The sequence below is a fragment of the Morus notabilis genome, unplaced genomic scaffold, assembly GCF_000414095.1.
Source record: "Morus notabilis unplaced genomic scaffold, ASM41409v2 Scaffold45, whole genome shotgun sequence".
Classification (NCBI taxonomy): Eukaryota; Viridiplantae; Streptophyta; class Magnoliopsida; order Rosales; family Moraceae; genus Morus; species Morus notabilis.
In genome coordinates this window covers 1109027-1130061 of record NW_010366164.1, presented here as the reverse complement: position 1 = coordinate 1130061, position 21035 = coordinate 1109027, and the positions used below count along the sequence as shown (strand labels likewise).

At 32.2% G+C, this 21035-nt stretch overlaps 2 protein-coding genes across 3 annotated transcripts; both read left to right on the top strand.

The window, feature by feature from the left end:
- Positions 1-5583: 5583 nt before the first annotated feature.
- Positions 5584-10999, top strand: LOC21410128 (PI-PLC X domain-containing protein At5g67130). Of its 2 annotated transcripts, none has more exons than XM_024173194.1 (9): positions 5584-5752; positions 5854-5934; positions 6038-6160; positions 6258-6374; positions 8623-8721; positions 9137-9416; positions 9525-9748; positions 9883-9969; positions 10546-10999. In XM_024173194.1, the coding sequence occupies exons 1-9, from the start codon at positions 5747-5749 to the stop codon at positions 10696-10698; spliced, it is 1170 nt and encodes a 389-aa protein (XP_024028962.1). In that variant the 5' UTR covers positions 5584-5746; the 3' UTR covers positions 10699-10999. The 2 variants fall into 2 exon arrangements, with proteins under 2 accessions (XP_024028962.1, XP_010107923.1); XM_010109621.2 differs by having other exon boundaries at positions 9113-9416.
- Positions 11000-13230: 2231 nt separating this feature from the next.
- Positions 13231-18790, top strand: LOC21410126 (PI-PLC X domain-containing protein At5g67130; the record flags this gene model as incomplete). Its single annotated transcript, XM_024173161.1, has 7 exons — positions 13231-13236; positions 13714-13782; positions 14585-14707; positions 14936-15076; positions 15826-15915; positions 16775-17078; positions 18681-18790. Coding segments are annotated over exons 1-7 (843 nt in total), but the record flags the coding sequence as incomplete, so codon positions are not given.
- Between the last annotated feature and the right edge of the window lie 2245 nt (positions 18791-21035).

The following is a 21035-nucleotide window of genomic DNA, read 5'->3' as shown; positions in this document are numbered from 1 at the left end:
AGCTTGAATATGCTAGTGTGATCGGTAGCTTAATGTATGCTATGCATTGTACAAGACCCGACATAGCATTTGCGGTATACAAAATGTCTAGGTTCACGAGTAACCCAGGTATCGAACATTGGAATGCAATTGGAAGAGTACTTGGTTATCTTAAAAGAACCATTAACTTGGGTTTGTCATATAATGACTATCCGACCGTACTTGAAGGGTACTCGGATGCAAGTTGGATAATAAATGCAAGTGATAATAAATCTACATTTGGGTGGATTTTTACAATTACAGGAGGAGCCATCTCTTGGGCTTCTAAGAAACAAACGTGCATAACTCACTCTACGATGGAGAGTGAGTTTATAGCACTTGCCGCTGCAGGCAAAGAAGTGGAATGGCTAAGAAATCTATTGCTTGATATTGAGTTGTGGCCACAACCGATGCCATCTATTTCTTTGTACTGTGATAGTGAAGCTACATTGTCTAGAGCTTATAACAAGGTTTATAATGGTAAATCTAGACATATTAGCTTGAGACATGAATATGTTAAACAATTAATAACTGATGGTTTTTTTAATATTGTTTATGTTAGGACAAAAAAGAACCTAGCGGATCCTTTGACGAAAGGTATTTCAAGAGACTTAGTCAAAGAAACATCTAGTGGAATGAGACTGAAACCTTTCTTTGAAAGAGTCACCAATGATGGTAACCCAACTATGTAATAGTTGTACCGCTATTCCATAGTTAAATGGGTAAGAACAAATTATTGTTATGTGACCGGGTTAGCACCGAACTTTAATTAGTCCCTTCCAGGATATCAGTGCAAAAATAGCTACGTGTGTGAGGTTGAGTTTATACTCTTAATGGAGTTCGATATAATTCGAACTTCACCTAAGTGAACATAAGGAATGGTGCCGTTCCTAACAAGACCTTGGTTTAGTCTTGTAAATGTTCATGAATCCAAGATAGAGCACAAGGCCGGAATAGTGCTAAACGATTGGAACAGTTTTGAAATCTGGGATAACACATATGTGATATATTTCTGGTATTTGCTTAAGAGACAAAGTTTAATGCAAAGCACACTATTGTCTTGTGAATACTTTGAAGTATAGTCATAAGTAAAGGTTAAAATTGAAAGATACCTTCATGTATGTATGTGTTTATCGTTGTTAATTCTGAAGAAATATTACAATCTAGTGGGGGATTGTTAGAGAGATTGTAATATATCTCTCAATCTTGATATCACAAAATTGGATTAAAACACATTCGGGAAGTGTGGGTTGAAGCAAGCACGCGCTGCAGCGCGCAGGTATGCGCGCTGCAGCGCACGGACGCGCTGCAGCGCGCTTGGGCGCTGCAGCCTGCGCAAAACAGACCTCTCGGGTCTGTTTTGCTAAGCCCGCGCGCTGCAGCGCGCTTGGGCGCTGCAGCCTGCGCAAAACAGACCTCTCGGGTCTGTTTTGCTAAGCCCGCGCGCTGCAGCGCGCTTGGGCGCTGCAGCCTGCGCAAAACAGACCTCTCGGGTCTGTTTTGCTAAGCCCGCGCGCTGCAGCGCGCCTCTTGGGCGCTGCAGCGCGCCTCTTGGGCGCTGCAGCGCAAATTGTCGACGAAAAATGTGTTCGTGTGTTTTAGTGATCTGAAAAGGTCTCGAACCATTGCATCTATTTGTGATATGTTTTCTCACATATCTGAACACTTATTAACAATATAAATAACTATTGATATAAGTGCATCAGCATATAAAAGATAACCATCAAATTGAAAAGGTATCTTTATGTGAAAGGTTGTAACACTTAAAGAGGATGGATGCATCCCTGTCTTTATATGATGGACTTTAGAAAATACAGATGAATATATTGTTCTGGAACTCAATATTTTTTGCTGGATATTGTGTTCAAGGGTTTGTTGTATCTTGGGGGTAATTTGCCATTTAAAACTCATTAGCAAACTTTGAGAAGTGAGGGTAAATAAAACCTTAAAGGAAAGTATTCCTATACACCTCAAACCCTCTTTCTGCTTTTTCTATTCTTTTCATCCTCCCAATTCTGAATTTTTTAACATATTATAGCCAGACTACGCACATTAGAATAAATGTAACAAATTATATCTTAGGTTTAAGAAACAAACATTTATTCTTGCTAAGTTATATTTTAGTACCCTCTCTCTGAATTCTCAAATTCTTGTATCCACGTTGATATTAGATTCTAAAATCAAAATGGTGCGGTTTGTCCTTTAAAGGGGCTGGTATTGATTGCTATACAATATAACAGCGCCTCTAAGCGAGCCAATACAGCCCATGTTTTACATTGGTTGCAGCACATGCATGACAACATGGGCTTTAAGTATATTACCCGTAATGGAAGTAAATCAATGTTCTAGCATCGACTTTTGCAATGATTAAGATCTCGTTCATTTTATCGTTATGAGTTTAGAATTTGAGTTTTGTTACAGTAAAAAGCTCTCAGAAACAGTCATATTTAACTTTTTTGTTACAGTAAAAAGCTCTCACATAACATTATATCTCAACTCGAATTAAAAACTCAAATCAACGAAATAAACGGGTCATAAGTCTGGCAAGCCTGATAGTCCATATAGTTATTCATATACCTGTAGATAAGATTCAACAGCTTGCTTGCCAGTCCATACAGTTGTTCATATACCTGTAGATAAGATTCAACAGCTTCTACAACCCATGCTTCTTCAGTTATATATAGTCGAAATTTTGAGTTTTTGTCAATCGTATAACATAAGCTTCTCCTACAATTGGGTCAATTCAAGACATTATGTCTTAATTGTATGAACATCAATACAATAATTGGTGTCATATTATAGAATGAAAAATACTTAGAGGTTAATAGAAGGTGCACTTTATCTATAGACTCCGTATTGTGGAATCTACTTTTTATCAGAGGATGGTGCTTTGTACTACTGATATTCTCATAGACAGAGGCAACTAATGGTCACCCACTAACGGCTCAAATTTTTTATTTTTAAAAATCTTATATATCGAAGTTGTGTATTGCATTATATCAATATAGACATTATGGTCCCACAAAAAATTTAAAATTTAATCTTATGCTCCCATTAAATTTATTATCGACATAAATTTCTAACGGATGTCTTATAATATTGTTCTTGTGGAATACACTATTTGTTTAGTATATCATTTAAGGAAGGCATGAGCATTTTATGGGACTCAAGTCAAGGGCAAACATACGCTCTTTAATTCTTTTAGCATGGTGTATTAGAACTATATAGTTTGAAAGCGAGATAAGATTTTTACATATGTGAAAAAGTTTTATAATATTTACCCTACATCTTATGAATAATGAAATAATTGCTTCAAAGGAACATTACTTTAGCCGACAAAAGTCACTCCTTTTCATAGTAACTTGTTTTGTAACGTGTTCCGTACACATTATTGTGTTAGATATACTTAAAGAATTTATTGTTTACTGAGTAATGAAAAATTCATTTATACAACTATTTAATAGAAAAAATTTAAGTAGAGACACATTTAAAAAAAATTATTTTTAACCAATTAAAAATAAAATAAGAACACATACAAAGACAATTACTTTCATAAGATTAAAGTGAAAAATAATATATTTTTAAAAATACATAAAAATTAAAATGTAAAAAAATTCAAAAAAAGAGTTTTGGCTCTTTTATATAATTATAGACTTGCCTTTATCTTGTTGATCGATTTGATAATAGCTCTCATGGAATCCTTTAACTCCAGCCTACTAACCTGTTATCTGTAGCCATTTTTTTTTAGTCGAATAATCCCAGGCTATATTTGGAATTTCACTTGACCAGAGCAAGTCGGCTTGACATGTGACAGGTCAAGGCCAAGTAACCAACACTCTTCATTGGTGCGAGTGCTATTAAAAGGAGCAAATAAACGTGGCTCATAACAATAGTCAGTTCTCTTATTCTAATTTTTAATTTCAATTTGTAATAAAAAAAAATTTATAAAAAAAAATCACATTTAATTTTTTTTATTACAATAAAATTTTTTTATAAAAAATCACATTTAAAATTGAATTAAAAATTTAAATTAAAAAACTGAACGAGAATGTAAGTAATTTGAAACAGAATAACTTAAGTGGTCAATTATCCAAGCAAGGGAAAGCATATGCTCAAGCAAAAATATCGAAGAAAAAACATCTTAGTTGCTTTCCGTAGATACATTTGCTTGTTTTTATTTTTTATTTTTTGCTTTGCTTAATAAAAACAAGAAATGAATGTCCACGTTTTTCCGTTTTTGAATTTGGATAAGATATCAAATGTGCACTTTATAATGAGATTAGATATGAAATTTACAGCTAGATTATGCCTGCAACCATAAAAGCATGTATGCATTGGACATAACATTCTGGTTTTTCAATGAATATAAATATTACCCCTTTGACCCCATTTATCTTTCTAACTAAGATTGAAATTAAGTTTAAATATTAGTAACTGATTACCATGACTAGTACTTCAGTTTCGCTTGAAACAAAAAAATAATAATAATAATAATAATAATAATAATAATAATAATAATAATAATAATAATAATAATAATAATAATAATATTTTAGTTTTTAAATGAAAACTAAACAAAGTATAATTTAGGGAATAATTCAAATAAGAATCATGAAAAATGAATGTAAAGAGTATTTTTTTTTTTTTTGAAAAAAAAAAAACCTTCCGAAGAAAGAGTTACTATACATAATTGTATGGCTCTTGTTGCATATCTTCATATTTAACTATACTGAAGTCGTTCACATGTTAATGAACGAGTTCAATAAAACAACTCAATTCTCGGAGCTAGAAAATTTTTTAGTGAGGACACTACAAAACCAAATATAGATTTCTATTAAAATAAGAACATAGTAATATATTTTAATTATTCAGTAGACAACGTTATAATTTTTTAATAAAATATGAGTACAATTAATATATTAGAAAAAAAAATGTAATGATAAAACATACATTTCTAAAAATTGAGTCAGAAAGTAGCTTTGTCACTGTCTCGAGTCTGATTCATTAGCCACAATTTTGTGTGAGAGAAGAAATTTTTGAATTCAATTTTTTTATAAAATAAAAAACATTATAACAAAATTAAAATTATGAATTCAAATATAAAAACTAGACATGACCGGGTTTGAAATAAAGGTGGCCCTACCTCTGTAACCCGAGTCTTCTAATGGGTTTGTTTAGTAATTTTGTGATTATATTCCTCTTTGTCGTAAATTTTTTTAAAAAAGGAATAAAAACAAAAGCACATGTCAAATAGGGCTGCTAATTATAATTACCAACATTGAGCCGAGACATGGACCAACTCTAGTCAATAAGGACTGTTGGTACACAGCCATATTTAACAACTTTTTACCTGTTACAAATTATTTTTCTTTTTCGTGACATAACCAAAAAAATAATAATAAAACTTTCGCTAATAATCAAAAGCTTATGAATTGTTTCCCTGAAAAAAAAAAAAAAAAAAAAAAAAGCTCAGGAATTGCGTGGAATGTGTTTGCCATTTTAAAAAACTCTTATAATTACCAACAACTTCCCACAAAAACATCCAATTCTGAATTTAAAAACAAAACAACTTTCCTAACCGCCCCTAAAAAAAAAAAAAATTACAATTCCCCTAAACCAACTTAAGCACTTGCATTTATATCACGCAAAAATCCCTGACTCTTCACATCTTATTCTAAACTTGTTTTTCTCTCTTCCTTCTCATTTCATCATAATATAATTCAAAGCAATGGAGGTACCTACTTGAAACTTCTTTTGTTCTTGATTTTTTTGTCGTTTGTTTTCTTATCACCGTCGTTTTAACTCTCTCACTCTATATTTATCATATATTCTCAGTCGCAGAGAATTCTTCTCTTCATCTCCATTGCAACTCTTTTCACCGCAACTTTCCTCCTGAATTCTTCTTCAGCTCTCAAGGTATTAAACTCTTTCCAAATCTGTACATTTTTTTTAAATGATTTGTATATATTTCTGCGTTTCTCATATATATATTTTTTACTATTATTTTATTTTTTCATAGCAAGGAGAAACATGCGCAACAAACAAGAACTGCGACTCAGGGTTGCACTGCCAGACATGCGTAGCGAACGGGAATTTACGCCCTCGTTGCACCAGAATAAAACCCATAAACCCCATTTCTCAAGTACTGAAAAAAAACTCAGTTTGATATTTTTCTTTCTTTTTTTTGGGGGTATTTTACGTTTTGTGAATTATTTTGGTTTTGTTTGGTTTGTGAATAGATGAAAGGCCTTCCGTTTAATCGGTATTCATGGCTGACGACGCACAATGCGTTTGCGAGGCTGGGGAAAAGTGTGGCTCCCTCTAACCAGCAGGACTCCATTACCGATCAGCTCAACGTAAGTTTCTTTTCTCTGTTGAGTGCTTGTTTGGTTCTCGGGAAAGTAGTTTTGAGAGTAAAGGGAACGCATGAGAGTAGACTTGGCCATGCCGAAACAGAGAGAGAGAGAGAGAGGACAGAGCTTTTTTTTTTTTTTTTTTTTTTTTGGTGGGGCGGAGGTGATCATTTGTCGCTATCATCTTACAAAAGTAATTAATGTTCAACAACCATCGTCTTTCTGTCTAAAAAGTAGAAAGTTAAGGCCTTCTTTTGGAGGGTGAAAAATGATTTTTCTACGGTTTTTCTAGGAAGAAGTTGCTCTGAAACATGTAGATACGAAAAACGAAATAAAAGACAGTACAGTTGTTAAACGAAATATTAATATACACATCTTCAATGTTAATATTACGTTTTAAGATTGTCATATTATGTTTTTTATATTTACATGTTACGAAAGAACCTCCCATCAATGTGATATTTTTTAGAAGAAAGTTGATATATCTCACGAGGATAGATAGAAATGCTCGAGTTGGAAAACACCAAGCTAGTCTCATGTATGTGAATGATCAAAGAGAAATTGGGGTTTTGATGACTTTTATTAGGAAGGGCAAGGTTTTTGGAGCCCAGAGTCACTATACTTTCGGTGTTTTTATCCCCCGAACTTTGATTAAACTTATAAATTATTCTCTGCATTTTTAATTGTAGTAGATTATTCAATTAGCAAGAAAAAAAAAGTAGTAAACCATTCTCAAGGTTTATAACATTTTGGTGATTGCCTTCTTAATAATGAAAATTGTTAGGATTTTAAAGAAAATGCCATATGCACATGACAAGACATGCTCTAATCATAATTAAAATTGTAGACTTTTGCCTTTCAAACGATCTCACACAATATATATGATTGTTCACATCCACATCATAATAATCGTTATCGATTTCGGCACACTCTGTATTATCTCGTTAAATTTGAACGTAATTTTTCACTTTTTAAAGTTTAAGTGACAACTTCTCAATTATAAACGGCTTAAGAAAAAATGTGACAAATACCTTTTTAAAAAAGGTTTAGATTTGAGTGATCTTACTGTGGTAATTAAATATAAATTATTCAATGTGCTGAATATATCCCATCATGCAAGGTTGATTGAGTGCTCTAAAGTTATTTGAGAACACCATCTTTTTTTTTATATCATAATTTTTTTATCCAACAAAAAAATAAAGTAGTGGTTTGATAGGTTTTAGGAGATATACTTCCAATTTGAAAATAGCTGTTTTGAGATTTAATTTTGGCAACTTGGATTTACTTATGTCATGCATATACTAATTCAACTAATCAACGTTCATATTAAATCAACGTTCACATTATAACTCTTTGTTTGGTTGCTAAAGGTTTATCCTAGTCTCTGCCTCTCTGGCGGCAGCTTTGTTTTTGGGCCATGTGTTTAAAGTGAACAAGGAACAAAAAGAGAAAAAAAAAAAAAATATATATATATATATATATATATGTGAACTTTTAAGGCTTGGAGTGATCCTAAATTTGGTTGATTTTGTCCTTGCTTTTTTATTTTAATTTCTTTACGTGCAAGATAGGATTAGATGACGAAATTTTGTTGAATGAAGATGTCAAAACCCCAAAAAATTTAAGAAAAGGCAATTATATACAATACTCTTATTTAGTACCATTCACTTGGGGAATAAATATCCACTTTATGCTACTAACTATAGTTGAAGATCTCGCCCAATGATGACCCAAAGTATTATCATTTTCTAAGATCAACTTGGCGCTCATTAGGCGCTTCTTTTGACTTCAATAAAATTTTGTTTTTCCATTTTCTAAGTCAACAAGAAAGGGAATGTGGGTCTTTTCTTATTATTATTTTTTTCTTTTGAACTATGAAGGTAATCTTCGGTTATAACAGAGTTGTCTTGTTGGAAAACATATTAATTCAAAACTTACTTAATAGAATTATGTTACCCAGCAGAAAATTAATTTCTTTGTTTGCACGCGTGCGCTTTAATATTGTTGTGATCATTTAAACAATAGAAGCACCACTTTATTAAAGAAGAGTGATAATTCTCAGAACCTAACAAGGGAATCTAGCCGGTGGAGAAAAGAAAACTAAAAACAAATGTGAATGCGTTTTTATATTATTTTGTTCAATCTTCCTGTGGTCCTCTGTCTTTATGGTTGTGTGTGTTCTGTCTTTAGGTTCCATTTGTTATGTACAAACAATTGATCCTAAGTTTTATCAAACGACACTTATTTGCAGAATGGTGTACGAGGGTTCATGCTTGATATGTATGACTTCAGAAACGACATTTGGCTGTGTCACTCCTTCGGCAGCAAGTGCTATAACATTACTGCTTTTGTAAGTTGAACATTTATAGAATTGAGCAGTCACATTTATTGATACATACTTTTTTGTTTCTTAAAGCCAAAAGTCAATAGTGATAGAGGGTACGCCTATCTAGATAATTTTTGGAAGACGGTAAACTCTTGCGTAATATATGAATCATTCATTAAGTGAATTATTCATATATTCCGTTCATCGTGGTAGGACTGATTCGAACCTAAAACCTTATAAAATAGAATGAACAGTCTTTCTATTCATTAATAAACCACACTAAAAAATTCATCTAGCAAAAAATAAGGACATTTCAACTAATTAGACCTAAATTCTGGTTATAAAACTTGACGTTACAATTCTCTTAAGGAGTTTCATTTCTAAATTTTTTTTTTTCTTGTCACACATGACTCAGCAACCTGCCATTAATGTCCTCAAGGAAGTTCAAACATTTCTTGAATCAAACCCATCAGAAATAATCACCATTATCATTGAAGATTACGTGACATCCCCAAAGGGCCTTAGCAAAGTGTTTGATGCAGCTGGACTAAGGAAATATTGGTTTCCGGTATCAAGAATGCCCAAAAATGGTGGTAATTGGCCAACAGTTGATGATATGATCCAAAAGAATCAACGTTTGGTTGTTTTCACTTCTAAATCAAGTAAGGAGGCTTCCGAGGGCATTGCCTATCAATGGAGATACATGGTAGAAAACCAATGTGAGTCCTATTAAATAACACTAATGTTCTTATTTTTCTCCTTCAAATTGACAAAATTTAACCATATATACACAACTAAACAAAGCTTAATTCGGTTGTGAATTGCAGATGGAAATGGAGGAATGAAAAACGGGTCGTGCCCGAACCGGGCAGAATCACCCGCCATGAATACAAAAAGTAGATCGTTGGTGCTAATGAACTTTTTCAGAGACAATCCAGATTTGCCTCAATCTTGCAAGGACAATTCTGCTCCATTACTTAACATGGCTAATACTTGTTATGAAGCTGCTGGTAAAAGATGGCCCAACTTCATTGCAGTTGATTTTTACAAGGTGGGTATGGGCCATAATGAATAAATTTACTAGCAAACTACTAAAATTAAGCAAATGGGTGTGCTTATAAGATGGCAATTCATAGTCTGAGTGGCTGTGTCTAATTTAATTTATTTACCAAACTTTTGTCTCAGAGAAGTGATGGTGGTGGGGCCCCTGCAGCTGTAGACGTTGTGAATGGCCATTTGGTTTGCGGATGTGGGAACATTGCCTATTGCAAGGTGTGTAAAAATTTGCACCAAACATTATCCATCCTTTCTTTCAACACAAATGCTAAAATTTCTTATCCAAGATGTCTGTCCTGCTGCAGGATAAATAACCTAAGCAAATAAGCTTCACACATTTATGTTCTCACAAAAAAAAAAAAAAAAAAAAAAAAAAAAAAAAAAAACCGGAGAATTTTATAATAAGATATGAAAAATCTGCTTTACAGATATATTTTAAAACCATCATATTAATACCATATCACAATAATTTAACTTTTTTACTGTAATATTTTTTTTTTACAAAAATTTGAACTTCAATATCATATCATAACAATTCTATTTTTTTACTGTAATATTTCCTTTCAAAAAATTTAAATTTTTAATTCAAAACTTTCACTTGAACCTGAAAAAATATATATATGTTTAGCCAAAATTAATGGAATATCTAATATCTCGATTTGAGTATTTTTTTCGAGTCCAAACTTCAAGTGGGCCCCATGTAATGATTCAGCATTGAAAGAGTGAGATCATATATAGTTGAAATGTTGAATTTTCTGAGTGGGGTCGCTACAAATTGATTATTTTGTGCAGGCAAACGGGACATACGGAGTATGTGACCAACCCGAGGCTGAAGCTACACCTAAAGGCGGATCCTCACAAAAGTCAGGCGTTGGGGACTTAAATAGGAAACCTCTTCAATTGCGGTTGTTATTTCTGACACTTCTTCTGGTCATATTCTTTTAAATCTCATTACTGTAGAAATTTGCCACTTATCTTACCAGGAATCAAATGAAAAGGACATTGAAAAAGAAAAAGAAATCATCTATTTTTAGCCCAAAGAAGTTGAAACATAGTGCCACTGCCAAATGGGACTCATGTGATTATCTGATCACTAAGCACGCGCGTGTGTGTATATATATATATATATATATATAGTGGTTATTCTGCTTTTTAATAGTTTAACGTGAGATACATAAAACTTAGTGACTGTCTGGAACAGCCTTCGGAGGTCAATATTTTTTCGTCATTGTGTAAGTGGAGCTTACTGTTTATTAGGGTTGTGCAGTTTCTACTTTGTAAAAGTGTCCTCCTTATTTATTTTATTTTTTCTTTATAATTGCCTTTTTTTTTTCTCTGGAAAGAGAATTTATGATTGCCATGTGATTGTAGAAGTGGGGAATCATATTCACATAGTTGTCTTATTACAAAAGCTTGACATTGTTCATTGGCGAGGGGCTTGATTTGGAATTTTTTAAAGCAAAAAACAACCCAAAAAAAAAAAAAATAGTTCATTATAGTTAGAAATTAGGATTATTATTATCGGAGCCTCATGAGTTTTAGAGTCTTTTCATTATGTCTTCTAAATTTTAAAAACTCTAAATTTACTACTTAAATTCTAGATTGTTCGTACTTAAATTTTTATGTTAGAAGTTTTGTTAAGAACATATAGAAAAAAGAGAATGTAGTCGCATCCTTTATGTTTGAATATCTATTAAAAAATAAATAAAAACTATATAACCACAGTTATTTTTTTTTTTTTTTCAATATGCTTTTAACCGAAATTCTCACAAAAGGGTTTAAATGGCATTGATCTAAAATTTAAGAGTTAAAATGAGAGTTTTTAAAATTTAAAGAACAAATTTAAAATAACCCTAATATATAGAGGCATTAGCGATAATAATAATAATCCTAAAATTAAATACAAAAATCTGGTGGGTAACTCAATTTGATCATTATCCGATAATATCAACAAGAAAATTATGAAATCTAAAGGAAAGGTCAAAGAGAGGAAAAAAAATCTGTATTATTATGCTATATACTTGGTGATTATTTTTTAACCATCAAATTAATTGCATACACTGCACGTAAGGAATACATAGTTCATATTACCTTTTATAATTTACTGAAATTTATATTTTTATCTATATGGATGCTCCTTTATACTTATAATCTTGGTTTACGGTGATATTTCACCAACAACCAAGAACCTGAATTTTGAGTGTTCAACTTGGATAAATGGATTTAAACAACGAAAAAGAAAACACTAAAAAACAAGGAACACAAAAAAAACAAGCAGAAAGGAAGAGTTTTATTGATCTTTTTCAGAATACACACTCAAGTTTTCTCCATCTTTCGAGGTACAATTTTGGCAGAGTAATACTCAGATACAAAAGATTTCGAACCCCTTCTTCATTCCTTCTTCACCTATTTATAGACGTTCCTCTCTCCTAAGACGACTTCCCTTCGTGGGTGTCCGCGTCAAACTTGGGTGTAACCGTCTTGCCCACATTCGCCTTCTCTATCTCCCTCACACTCCTTAGGACGTGATCACCCTTTTCGTCTATCCACATGTGATGCGGCAGTTGCTCATTCTTTGCACGTCGTAGGACAGTTAACCATAAATGTTCTCCTCGTTTCCCACGTGATAAATTAAAAATGGAAAAGAAGAGGGGGTCGGACTTATCCTAATCCGCCTTGCCCTTGAGTAACTGTCATAAGTACCCGAGCCTAAGGCACTGAGCTCAGGACATTTAAACTCAAGGTGTTGAGCTTATATGCTCGACTTCGGTTGCCGGTGCTATAGGTAGGAGTACATTATGGCAGGATCAGTCACCGGGCAAACCAACCCTCCTCCAAGAAGAATTGTGCTATGCCCCCCATCCCTATAGAGCGAAAGAGCTGCCTGATGATCCCTAGGTTGCAGCACGTCCGGCAACATTTTAACTCAAGGCATTGAGCTTAGGAGAATTTAGCTCAAGGTAAATCCTTGGCATAACAGTCTTTGAATCTAATTTTTGAGTAGGGGTAACATCTTCTTTTTCTTTTGTTTTTTTAGAAAAAATTTTTAAGAGAAAAAAAGTGTATCAATTAGCTGATGAAGAAATGTTTTGCGTAAAAACACCATGCCTTAATCTACTCCTTCCTCTTACAATAATCCAAAGGTCTTTTCGTGAACAAATAAAATTCCTACGAAATAATTAAGATTAAGGATATTTAAAGATCGAAAAATCAAATAACTAATGAATGATCTCTTTAGCTCTCTTACCTTTTGAGACAAACCAAAGGTTCCTTAACTTTATCAAAAAACGTAATAACCAAATTACCAATCCCAAATACTCTTCTTCATTAATTTCCTCCTTAAATATCACACATCTAATTGAACGTATCATTTTGTTGTAGGATTGTGAGATATTACAATACATTAGTATTACATTTAACTATCACTCCTCTTATAGTTACAAATACTAACACCCAAAATTGTCGACCAAAGTGGCAATGGAGGCATGTATTCATTATTGTTTTTCATTCTTCATCCTTATGCTCCTCCTTAAAGATTTTGGCCATGTTTGAAATTAATTCCGTTTTTGTTTTTCACGTTTTTTGAAGAAAAAAATGAAAACGTTTTCAAAACAGTATTTGACGCAATAAAGACAAAACATAAATGAAAATAATTTTTTGGTTTAGTGTAAAATGAGAGAAAAATGAAAAACGACTTTTAGTCATATTTCATTTTTTGTTTTCATTTTCTCGTCTCTCGAGCAGAGAGAGAGAAAAATAGACTTTATTGGGGTTTTACACTGAAAACAATCTCTTAATAAAACTACCAAACGCATTTTTAAAAATGATTTATGTCTGAGATTAAAAACGTTTGCATTTTCATTTTCATATAAAAAATAAAATTATTTTAAAACGAGTTTTAATCGCGCATTTTATTTCTTTGTTCTATTCGTAAAGAGTTGTAACTTTGTGCACTTGCAGGGATTTCTTCTCCTTCTTATAATGTTGCTCGGTGCAACTTTTTTCTTTAACCATTCCACTGCTGTCCACGTATATAATTTAAAATCTATTTCTGCTTCGAGATATATTTCGAATTGTTCTTACAAGTTTTAGAGTTTCTTATTTTCTCTCTTTTTATAATGCATAAAAGCAATATCAGTAGTGAGCATCACCTTATAGAAAATGGACCTCATATGTGGATTCTATGCGGGTCCGCTTTTAAATATTATTGTGCACACCATCTAACATTATTTTCTTTTTTTTTTTTTAGTACTTTGGGATGGATGAATTTGAACTCTAGATCTAGCTTATATTTATTTACTATTAGATAAAATACAAAACCACTGTTAAAGTTTCAAAGATATATAGATTAAATTCTATGGGAACTTAAGGCTAGGCAGTGTTTTTGTTTATGAATGTCCAAATTATGTAGAGATTAGACCCTTTTGTTTCACAACTTAAATAACAACTCAAACGTTTGGCTACAATGTTTTCTCTCATAAGAATTCAAATTTAACTTCTTGTGTTATAGTGTTTTCTTTTATATAAATTCACTTTTCAACTCAAGTTGTCTTTTGAAGTGGTAAACAAGTAGGGATAACACTACAACAAATAAGAGATTAGACGACGTCTATTTAACGAGATTTTTTAAAAAACCGTCTTCTAATGGGCTAAATAAACGCGGTACGAACACAAAAAATCTAAACGCGCACATTAGACGACAATTTTTAAAATAACGTCATCTAATATAGTATATTAAAACGTCATTGTATCTTTTGAGCACGGTTTGTCTTATCTCCTATTTGTTCTAAGTGTAACTTGATTTATCGATTTTGAAGTGGTGAATATATAGGTAGGTGAAAGATGCGGATTCAATATGACGTGCGACTTGGGCTTGCCCTGCGAGACATGCTTCGCTGCCAGTAGTTTCTGGCCGCGCTGTGTTAGATCTGGGCCTGTCATCCCCACTTCTCAGGTCCATTTTTTTTTTCTTCTAACTTTTCCTTTTACTGAAATTGTCCTTTTATATTTATTTTCTGGTTTAATCCGAGTATTTGATATTTGAATATTCCTTGATATTTTTTTCCTTTTAATTTATCATATAATGCATGTGCTTAGTGAAGAGTTAATATTCTTCTTAATACTTTACTTTGATTTATGAAAGACTATAGTATATTGAATATCAATATATATTTATATATAGGTGAAAATGCTGCCGTTTAATCGATATTCATGGCTAACTACGCATAATTCATTCGCAAGGATGGGCGCAACCTCATTTATAACGGGGTCTACTTTGATCTTTGGCACGAACCAGATGAATTCAGTCACCGCTCAGCTCAAGGCATGTCATAACTTGCGCTCATGATTTGATATACCTAATTCTTCAAAAATGTTAAATATAAGGATTATATACACTAATGGCCTAAAGTTTTGCAATATGCAGTTTTGGCCTTTCAATTATTAAACAGCTCATTTTTTTAACAAAATATAAGATGACTTTGAGAGTTTTCAAATGGATAAAACAATTTTAAAAGACAAGCATATCTTAAAAAAAAAAAAAAAAAAAGCGTATTAAATTTTTCCCTAAAAAACCGTATTCCGAAATGAAAAAGAAAAAAACAAATTTGAACTGGTTGACACAATTTGGTTTTTTACTTTAGAATCTATTTTTTCCTTTTAGATTCAAATCTGCTCATATTTTTGTCATTCTGTCTCTCTTGGGATGCTTATAAGCCATCTCTGTGTTACATTTTACTAACAAATGGATCAAAAGCTTACAATATTTTAAAACCTTTAGAGTAGTTAGACGTCTAAAACTAATGTCGAGATCAAAATAAGACAAATGGCCTACATCCTCATGTGTTACTAGTGTAATTACTGGTGCATGATTATCACTATTAACTTTTCTATGATATGATTAGTTACACCTGATTATGTTAATTGTAGAGTTTCATATATTGAATGCGCTTGTGAGACTGATAATTATAAAAACCATGGTATGCTAGTAATAGTGCACGGCAACATTACGCACGCGCGCGCGCACATGTTTTCATATTGTAACTTGATTGTAAGTGGTTTGTTTGCTTGTAGAATGGTGTTAGAGGACTAATGCTTGATATGCATGAGTTCGACGATGACATCTGGTTATGCCACGGAAAATGCGACGTCGCTACAGCTTTTGTACGTGTACAATATTTTAGTTATATATATATATATATATGTGTGTGTGAATGTTTTCCTGTCCCGTAATTATTTAAGGTGTGTTTGGTTGGATATATTGTAGGACGGATGAATTGGTGTTGAGAGAAATGTCTATGTTTAGTAGCGGGTTTGGTCCAAGGGAAAGATTGGGGGAGGGGTTCCTAATCCATGAGACCCACCAAAAATCAATTCCTCCCATAATTGAACGGAAAGTGAAGGAAGGCTAGCATATATGGCCATTAATTACAATTCTACCCATCGTTTTGTTTCTTTAAATTAATTATTTCTCTTTCTTTCAAATTTCTTTTTCTTTTTTCAATTTAACATTGCTTCTCTACTCCATCGAGATGGACTACATAAATGTCTATTAATTTATATAAAAAATATCAACTACTGAAAAGTCTTTTATTTGTGTGTTAATATATTAGTCTTATTTTTCTAAAAAAATATGTTCTTATAGGTAAAAAATTTTCTTAAAAGTTTAATTATTTATGTGTACAGCTTGAACATTAAAAATTTTATTTGAAGAAAATGAATATAACATTATTAATTATTAATCAATATACATAAAGAAACTAATTAATTTTGCATGGACAATATAGTAATTTTACAAATCAAATCAATCTTTTCCTCCTTTCTTTTCAATACTAAATAAGAGAGAATGATAACAACAATCATTCTTTCCTATCATACTAAACAATTATGAGAAAAATTACAATCCACCATTCTTTTTCAGTCCACCTCTCTCATATTATATCCATCATTCTATCAATCTATTCCTCCTTCCAAACGAACCCTTAGTTTTATACTGTTGTGATCTTAATATTATAATTACTAGCAACCTGCACTTATGGTTCTCAAAGAGGTCCAAATATTTCTGCATGAGAACCCGTCCGAGATCATCACCATCATGATTGAAGATCATGTAGAGTCACCGAAGGGCTTGACTAAGCTTTTTGATGCCGCTGGCATCAGAAACTTGTCGTTTCCACTATCTCGAATGCCCAAAGATGGTAGAGATTGGCCAACAGTTTACGACATGGTCCAGAAAAACCAGCGTTTGGTCGTTTTCACTTCAAATGATGACAAGCAGGCTTCTGAAGGGATTGCCTACCAATGGAACTACATGGTAGAAAACCAATGTAAGTACTTTATTGCCCCTCTCTAAAAACTTTAAACTATAGTACGTACTTCATTCTTAGAACTTATAGAAGTCTCATAAGAAAAATGTAGATGCATGCATTATCAGAAATTAAATTGATGCTAGTTAGTTTTCGGTTAAGTATTTCATACCTGTAGTTCTACGTTAAAAAAAAAAAAAAAAAAAAAAATAGACGTTGAAGGGTTTGAAAAAAGTATAGCACTGAAATAATGATAAGAGCGCCTCTATGTATTACGATACATTTATTGTAAGGCACTTGAGTTAGGCTCGGTGACATGTTCAAGTATTTTTCAAAAAGAAATAAAGATTATCGGTGGTGTCTTATTATTATATCACTGTGAGTTGTAATTTCGGACACCATTAATACCAAATAGCATGCATATAATAATTCCGGCTTCAATTAATTACATTTTATTAATATGCAACACTATAAAATATGCAACACGTAGTGTCGTGCGTATATATGCTATATATATATATATTAATGTATAAGCAATCATACTTAGTATTACTACTAGTTGACGAATACCATTTTTTTAAGACAAAACTATATAGTAACTGATCGTAATAGCGATCATCATGAAAACAATGGGTCTGTTTCAATCCCAATTTTTTACGTTTTTCGAAACAAAAAATTAAAAACGCGTTTAGCAAAAGTTTTTCTAAAAAATAAAAACAAAACTGTTTTTCTCGTTTTGTGAAATTCTGAAAACGTAAAAAAGATATTTTTATTTTCTCGTTTTCATTTTCTGAAAACGGATTTCCCACCACCCCCTCTCCTTTCTCTAACATTAATTTAGGTAACCAGATCATCAAAACCAAACAGATCAAGATCAAACGGGAAATTAATCAACAGATCAAGATCAACAAAACCAAACAAATGAAAATGGTAAATCTTCAAGAAAACTTTCTCTCTTGATGCGACTAAATCCGAAATTCCGATTGGATTTGGTGCGATTGCGACATGATTAGGGCCTGGGCTCTTCAGGATCTGGACGTGGCAGAGCTGGGCTCGTCGGGATCTGGGAGTGTCGAAGCTTGGCTCGTCGGATTTAGGCATTGCGGAGGCTTGCCGGATCTGGTGACAGCAGAGTTAGCTCGCCGGATTTGGGTCGAGGAGAAAGAGGGGGTTGTGCCGACGGGAGAGGGAAAGGGGGTAGAGGGGGATAAAGAGATTTTGTCAAGATAGAGAGAGAAGAGGAGAGATTGCCCCTCATTTGATCCTTTGGAGATATGAGAAATCTGGCACTGTAAAATGTTTTCTGTGCAAAATATTTTCAGCCACCGTCCAAAGCAAAATGATTTTTTGTTTGTTGGATACTAGTGAGCAGTGAGCAATAAAAAGTATTTAATATATTATTTAAAATACTATTAAATGCATTTTCAGTTTTCAAAATTTAAATCACCAAACACAATTTAAAAAAACTGAAATTAATCTCTGAATAAAACTACCAAACGCATTTTTAAAAATAATTTTAAAATGAAAATAAAAACGTTTTTATTTTCATTTTTATACAGAAAATAAAATCATTTTGAAATCAATTCTAAACGCACCCAATATTTTAAACTTGATTGATTGCAGATGGGGATGATGGGATGAATGGGTATTGTATAAACCGGGCAGAACCATCTCCCATGAATTCAGTGAGCAAATCATTGGTGCTGATGAACTACTTTCGCAGTTCGTCCAATATAATTACACGGAAAAATTTTTATCATTTCTTTTCCCAAAAAAAAAAAAAAAAAAAAAAGATAATTACACGGCAAAATTTCTTACCTTAAGTTTAAATTTAGCAAAATTTTCAATATATTATGAATATAGCAAAAATGACAAAGTAATTATCATAATAATGTCACATTTTATACTACATAATAATATAGTAATTATTTTAATGATATCAAATTTTACTACTCTTGTAATATTTTAAAACTTTTGTTATATTTCAACCTTACTAGTTAAATTTTGCTATATGTTTAAAGAGTTCTGGTATTGGTGGGCTGGGCTCAACACGTTCACGCAAATGCATGAATGACCAGTAATGTAATGACTAGGGGTTTAATGCTCAAGATTTTAATAGTAAGGTGCTAAATAATGTGCATAGATTAAGGGAAATTAAGTTGTAAACAATGTAAAGCAACCTATATACTAACTTAATTTCGTGCACGGCTCAAGAAACCTAAGCCTTTATTTTTAGGGGTTCAAGGTTAATGATGCATTGTGTCATTGACATCTAAGTAAATATAGTAACCCGTTGGTTAACCAAAAAAAAAAAAAAAAAAAGCTTCCGATAAAGCACTCCGATCAAAGCATTAATCTTTTTTTTTTTTTTCACGTTAAGTATTTATACCACAAAGACGTTGAGTATTACAAATAGTTAAAGGTGGGTTAGGAGGAATCCCACTCTAAAATGCATGCATATAGATATTGTAATTTATAAGTACAATACAATAACCCCGGAATATTCCAAAGCAATTTACTCTGCACCTAAAGAAACATCCAAATTAAGCACGGATGCGGGGATGACATATTATATTCATATGTTAAAAAATAATCAATTTAGTTTAGTCCATTATGGATCAAGAGTTCTTTTTTTTTTTTTCCTTTTTTTTTTGGTAACCAAAGTAAGATTAGTTTTGTTTTATATCTAACCAAAAATTATAATCTTAATTCAAGCTTTGAATCTAAGAGTCTAGGACCTAGCTGTTTTATTTCAGAAAAACTTATAATCTTATATGGGTAAATAAGTCAAAAGTACTTTTGTTACAAACAGTAATATAATATAAGGATATGAATGAAAGTTTAATTCGCTGTTTACAAATAAAAGTAAAAATGTAAATAAAAGACCTTTTCATAAGCTCTTTTTTCACAAATATTAAGGAGGTGACTTGTTTTCAAAAGAGTTTAGGGTTTGTTTGGGAGAGCTTCTTAAAAGTTATTCATGGCTTCCCAAGTCCAAAAATTGTTTCTAGAAGTGATGATCTGTCAGAAAAGTGCTTTGTCTTTTCAAAAGAACTTACAGTTAAAGTCAGAAATTATGGTTTCTAAGAAAAACACTTTTTAATAGACTTTGAAACTTGAGTAAGAATTTAATTAAGACATTATAAATTTAATTCTAATATTTTTAAAAATCATTTTAACCCATTAAACTCTTGATTTTAAACACTTACTGACAAGTCACAACTTTTACTTCTCTTGTTAAAAACAAAAGCAAAAACTCTATCAAATGTGTCCTTTTTATAAAAGCCATAAACATTTGAACTAAATAAACTATAAACATTTTTCTTTAAACCAGCCCAAACACATTTTCCAATTAAACAATGCACATTCACATTTCAATCCCACAATTTCGCAATCAAAGTAGTCAAAATCTATTAAATAAACCACCTTTATAGGCTCTTAAGGCTAGCTAAATCAAATAGTTGAATGTGTAAGTTTGTGCGTGTCTTCACTGAAATCCGCCGCACACTGTATTTTTTTTTTTTTTTTTGAAAATAATAATAAAAAAACATAAAGAAGCCCACCTTAAAAGCCACCTTGTAAAAGTTGCATGAAAAATTAAGTGATATATCCAAAAGGCTAATTTCATAATTAATGAAGCGTTTAGTTTCAATCTCAAAAACGTTTTTCACGTTTTTTGAGGAATAAAAACTGAAAATAATCTCAAAAACGCATTTGGTTTTTGTTTTCTTAAAAATTGAAACTAAAAACGTTTTTGACCCTTTTTATATTTTGTATACATTTTTTAAAACGGTTTATACTCGTTTTCATTTTCTCGTTTTTCATTTTCTTCTACTCTCTTTTTCTTCTTTCCTCGCTGTTCTTCGTTCTCCATTCGACTGCACCGTCTATTTCCGCCAAAAGGAACTCGATCATCACCGGCGCCACCACTGGCGGCTTCCTCCAGATGCGCCCGGAGTTCGCCGCCTCGGGTGGGGA

Bases quoted from the DNA above. Each gene is read 5' to 3' on its own strand.
- LOC21410128 (XM_010109621.2), top strand. The intron at 6,375-8,622 runs GTAAGTTTCTTT...ACTTATTTGCAG, and splicing joins CCATTACCGATCAGCTCAAC to AATGGTGTACGAGGGTTCAT. The intron at 9,417-9,524 runs GTGAGTCCTATT...TGTGAATTGCAG, and splicing joins ATACATGGTAGAAAACCAAT to ATGGAAATGGAGGAATGAAA.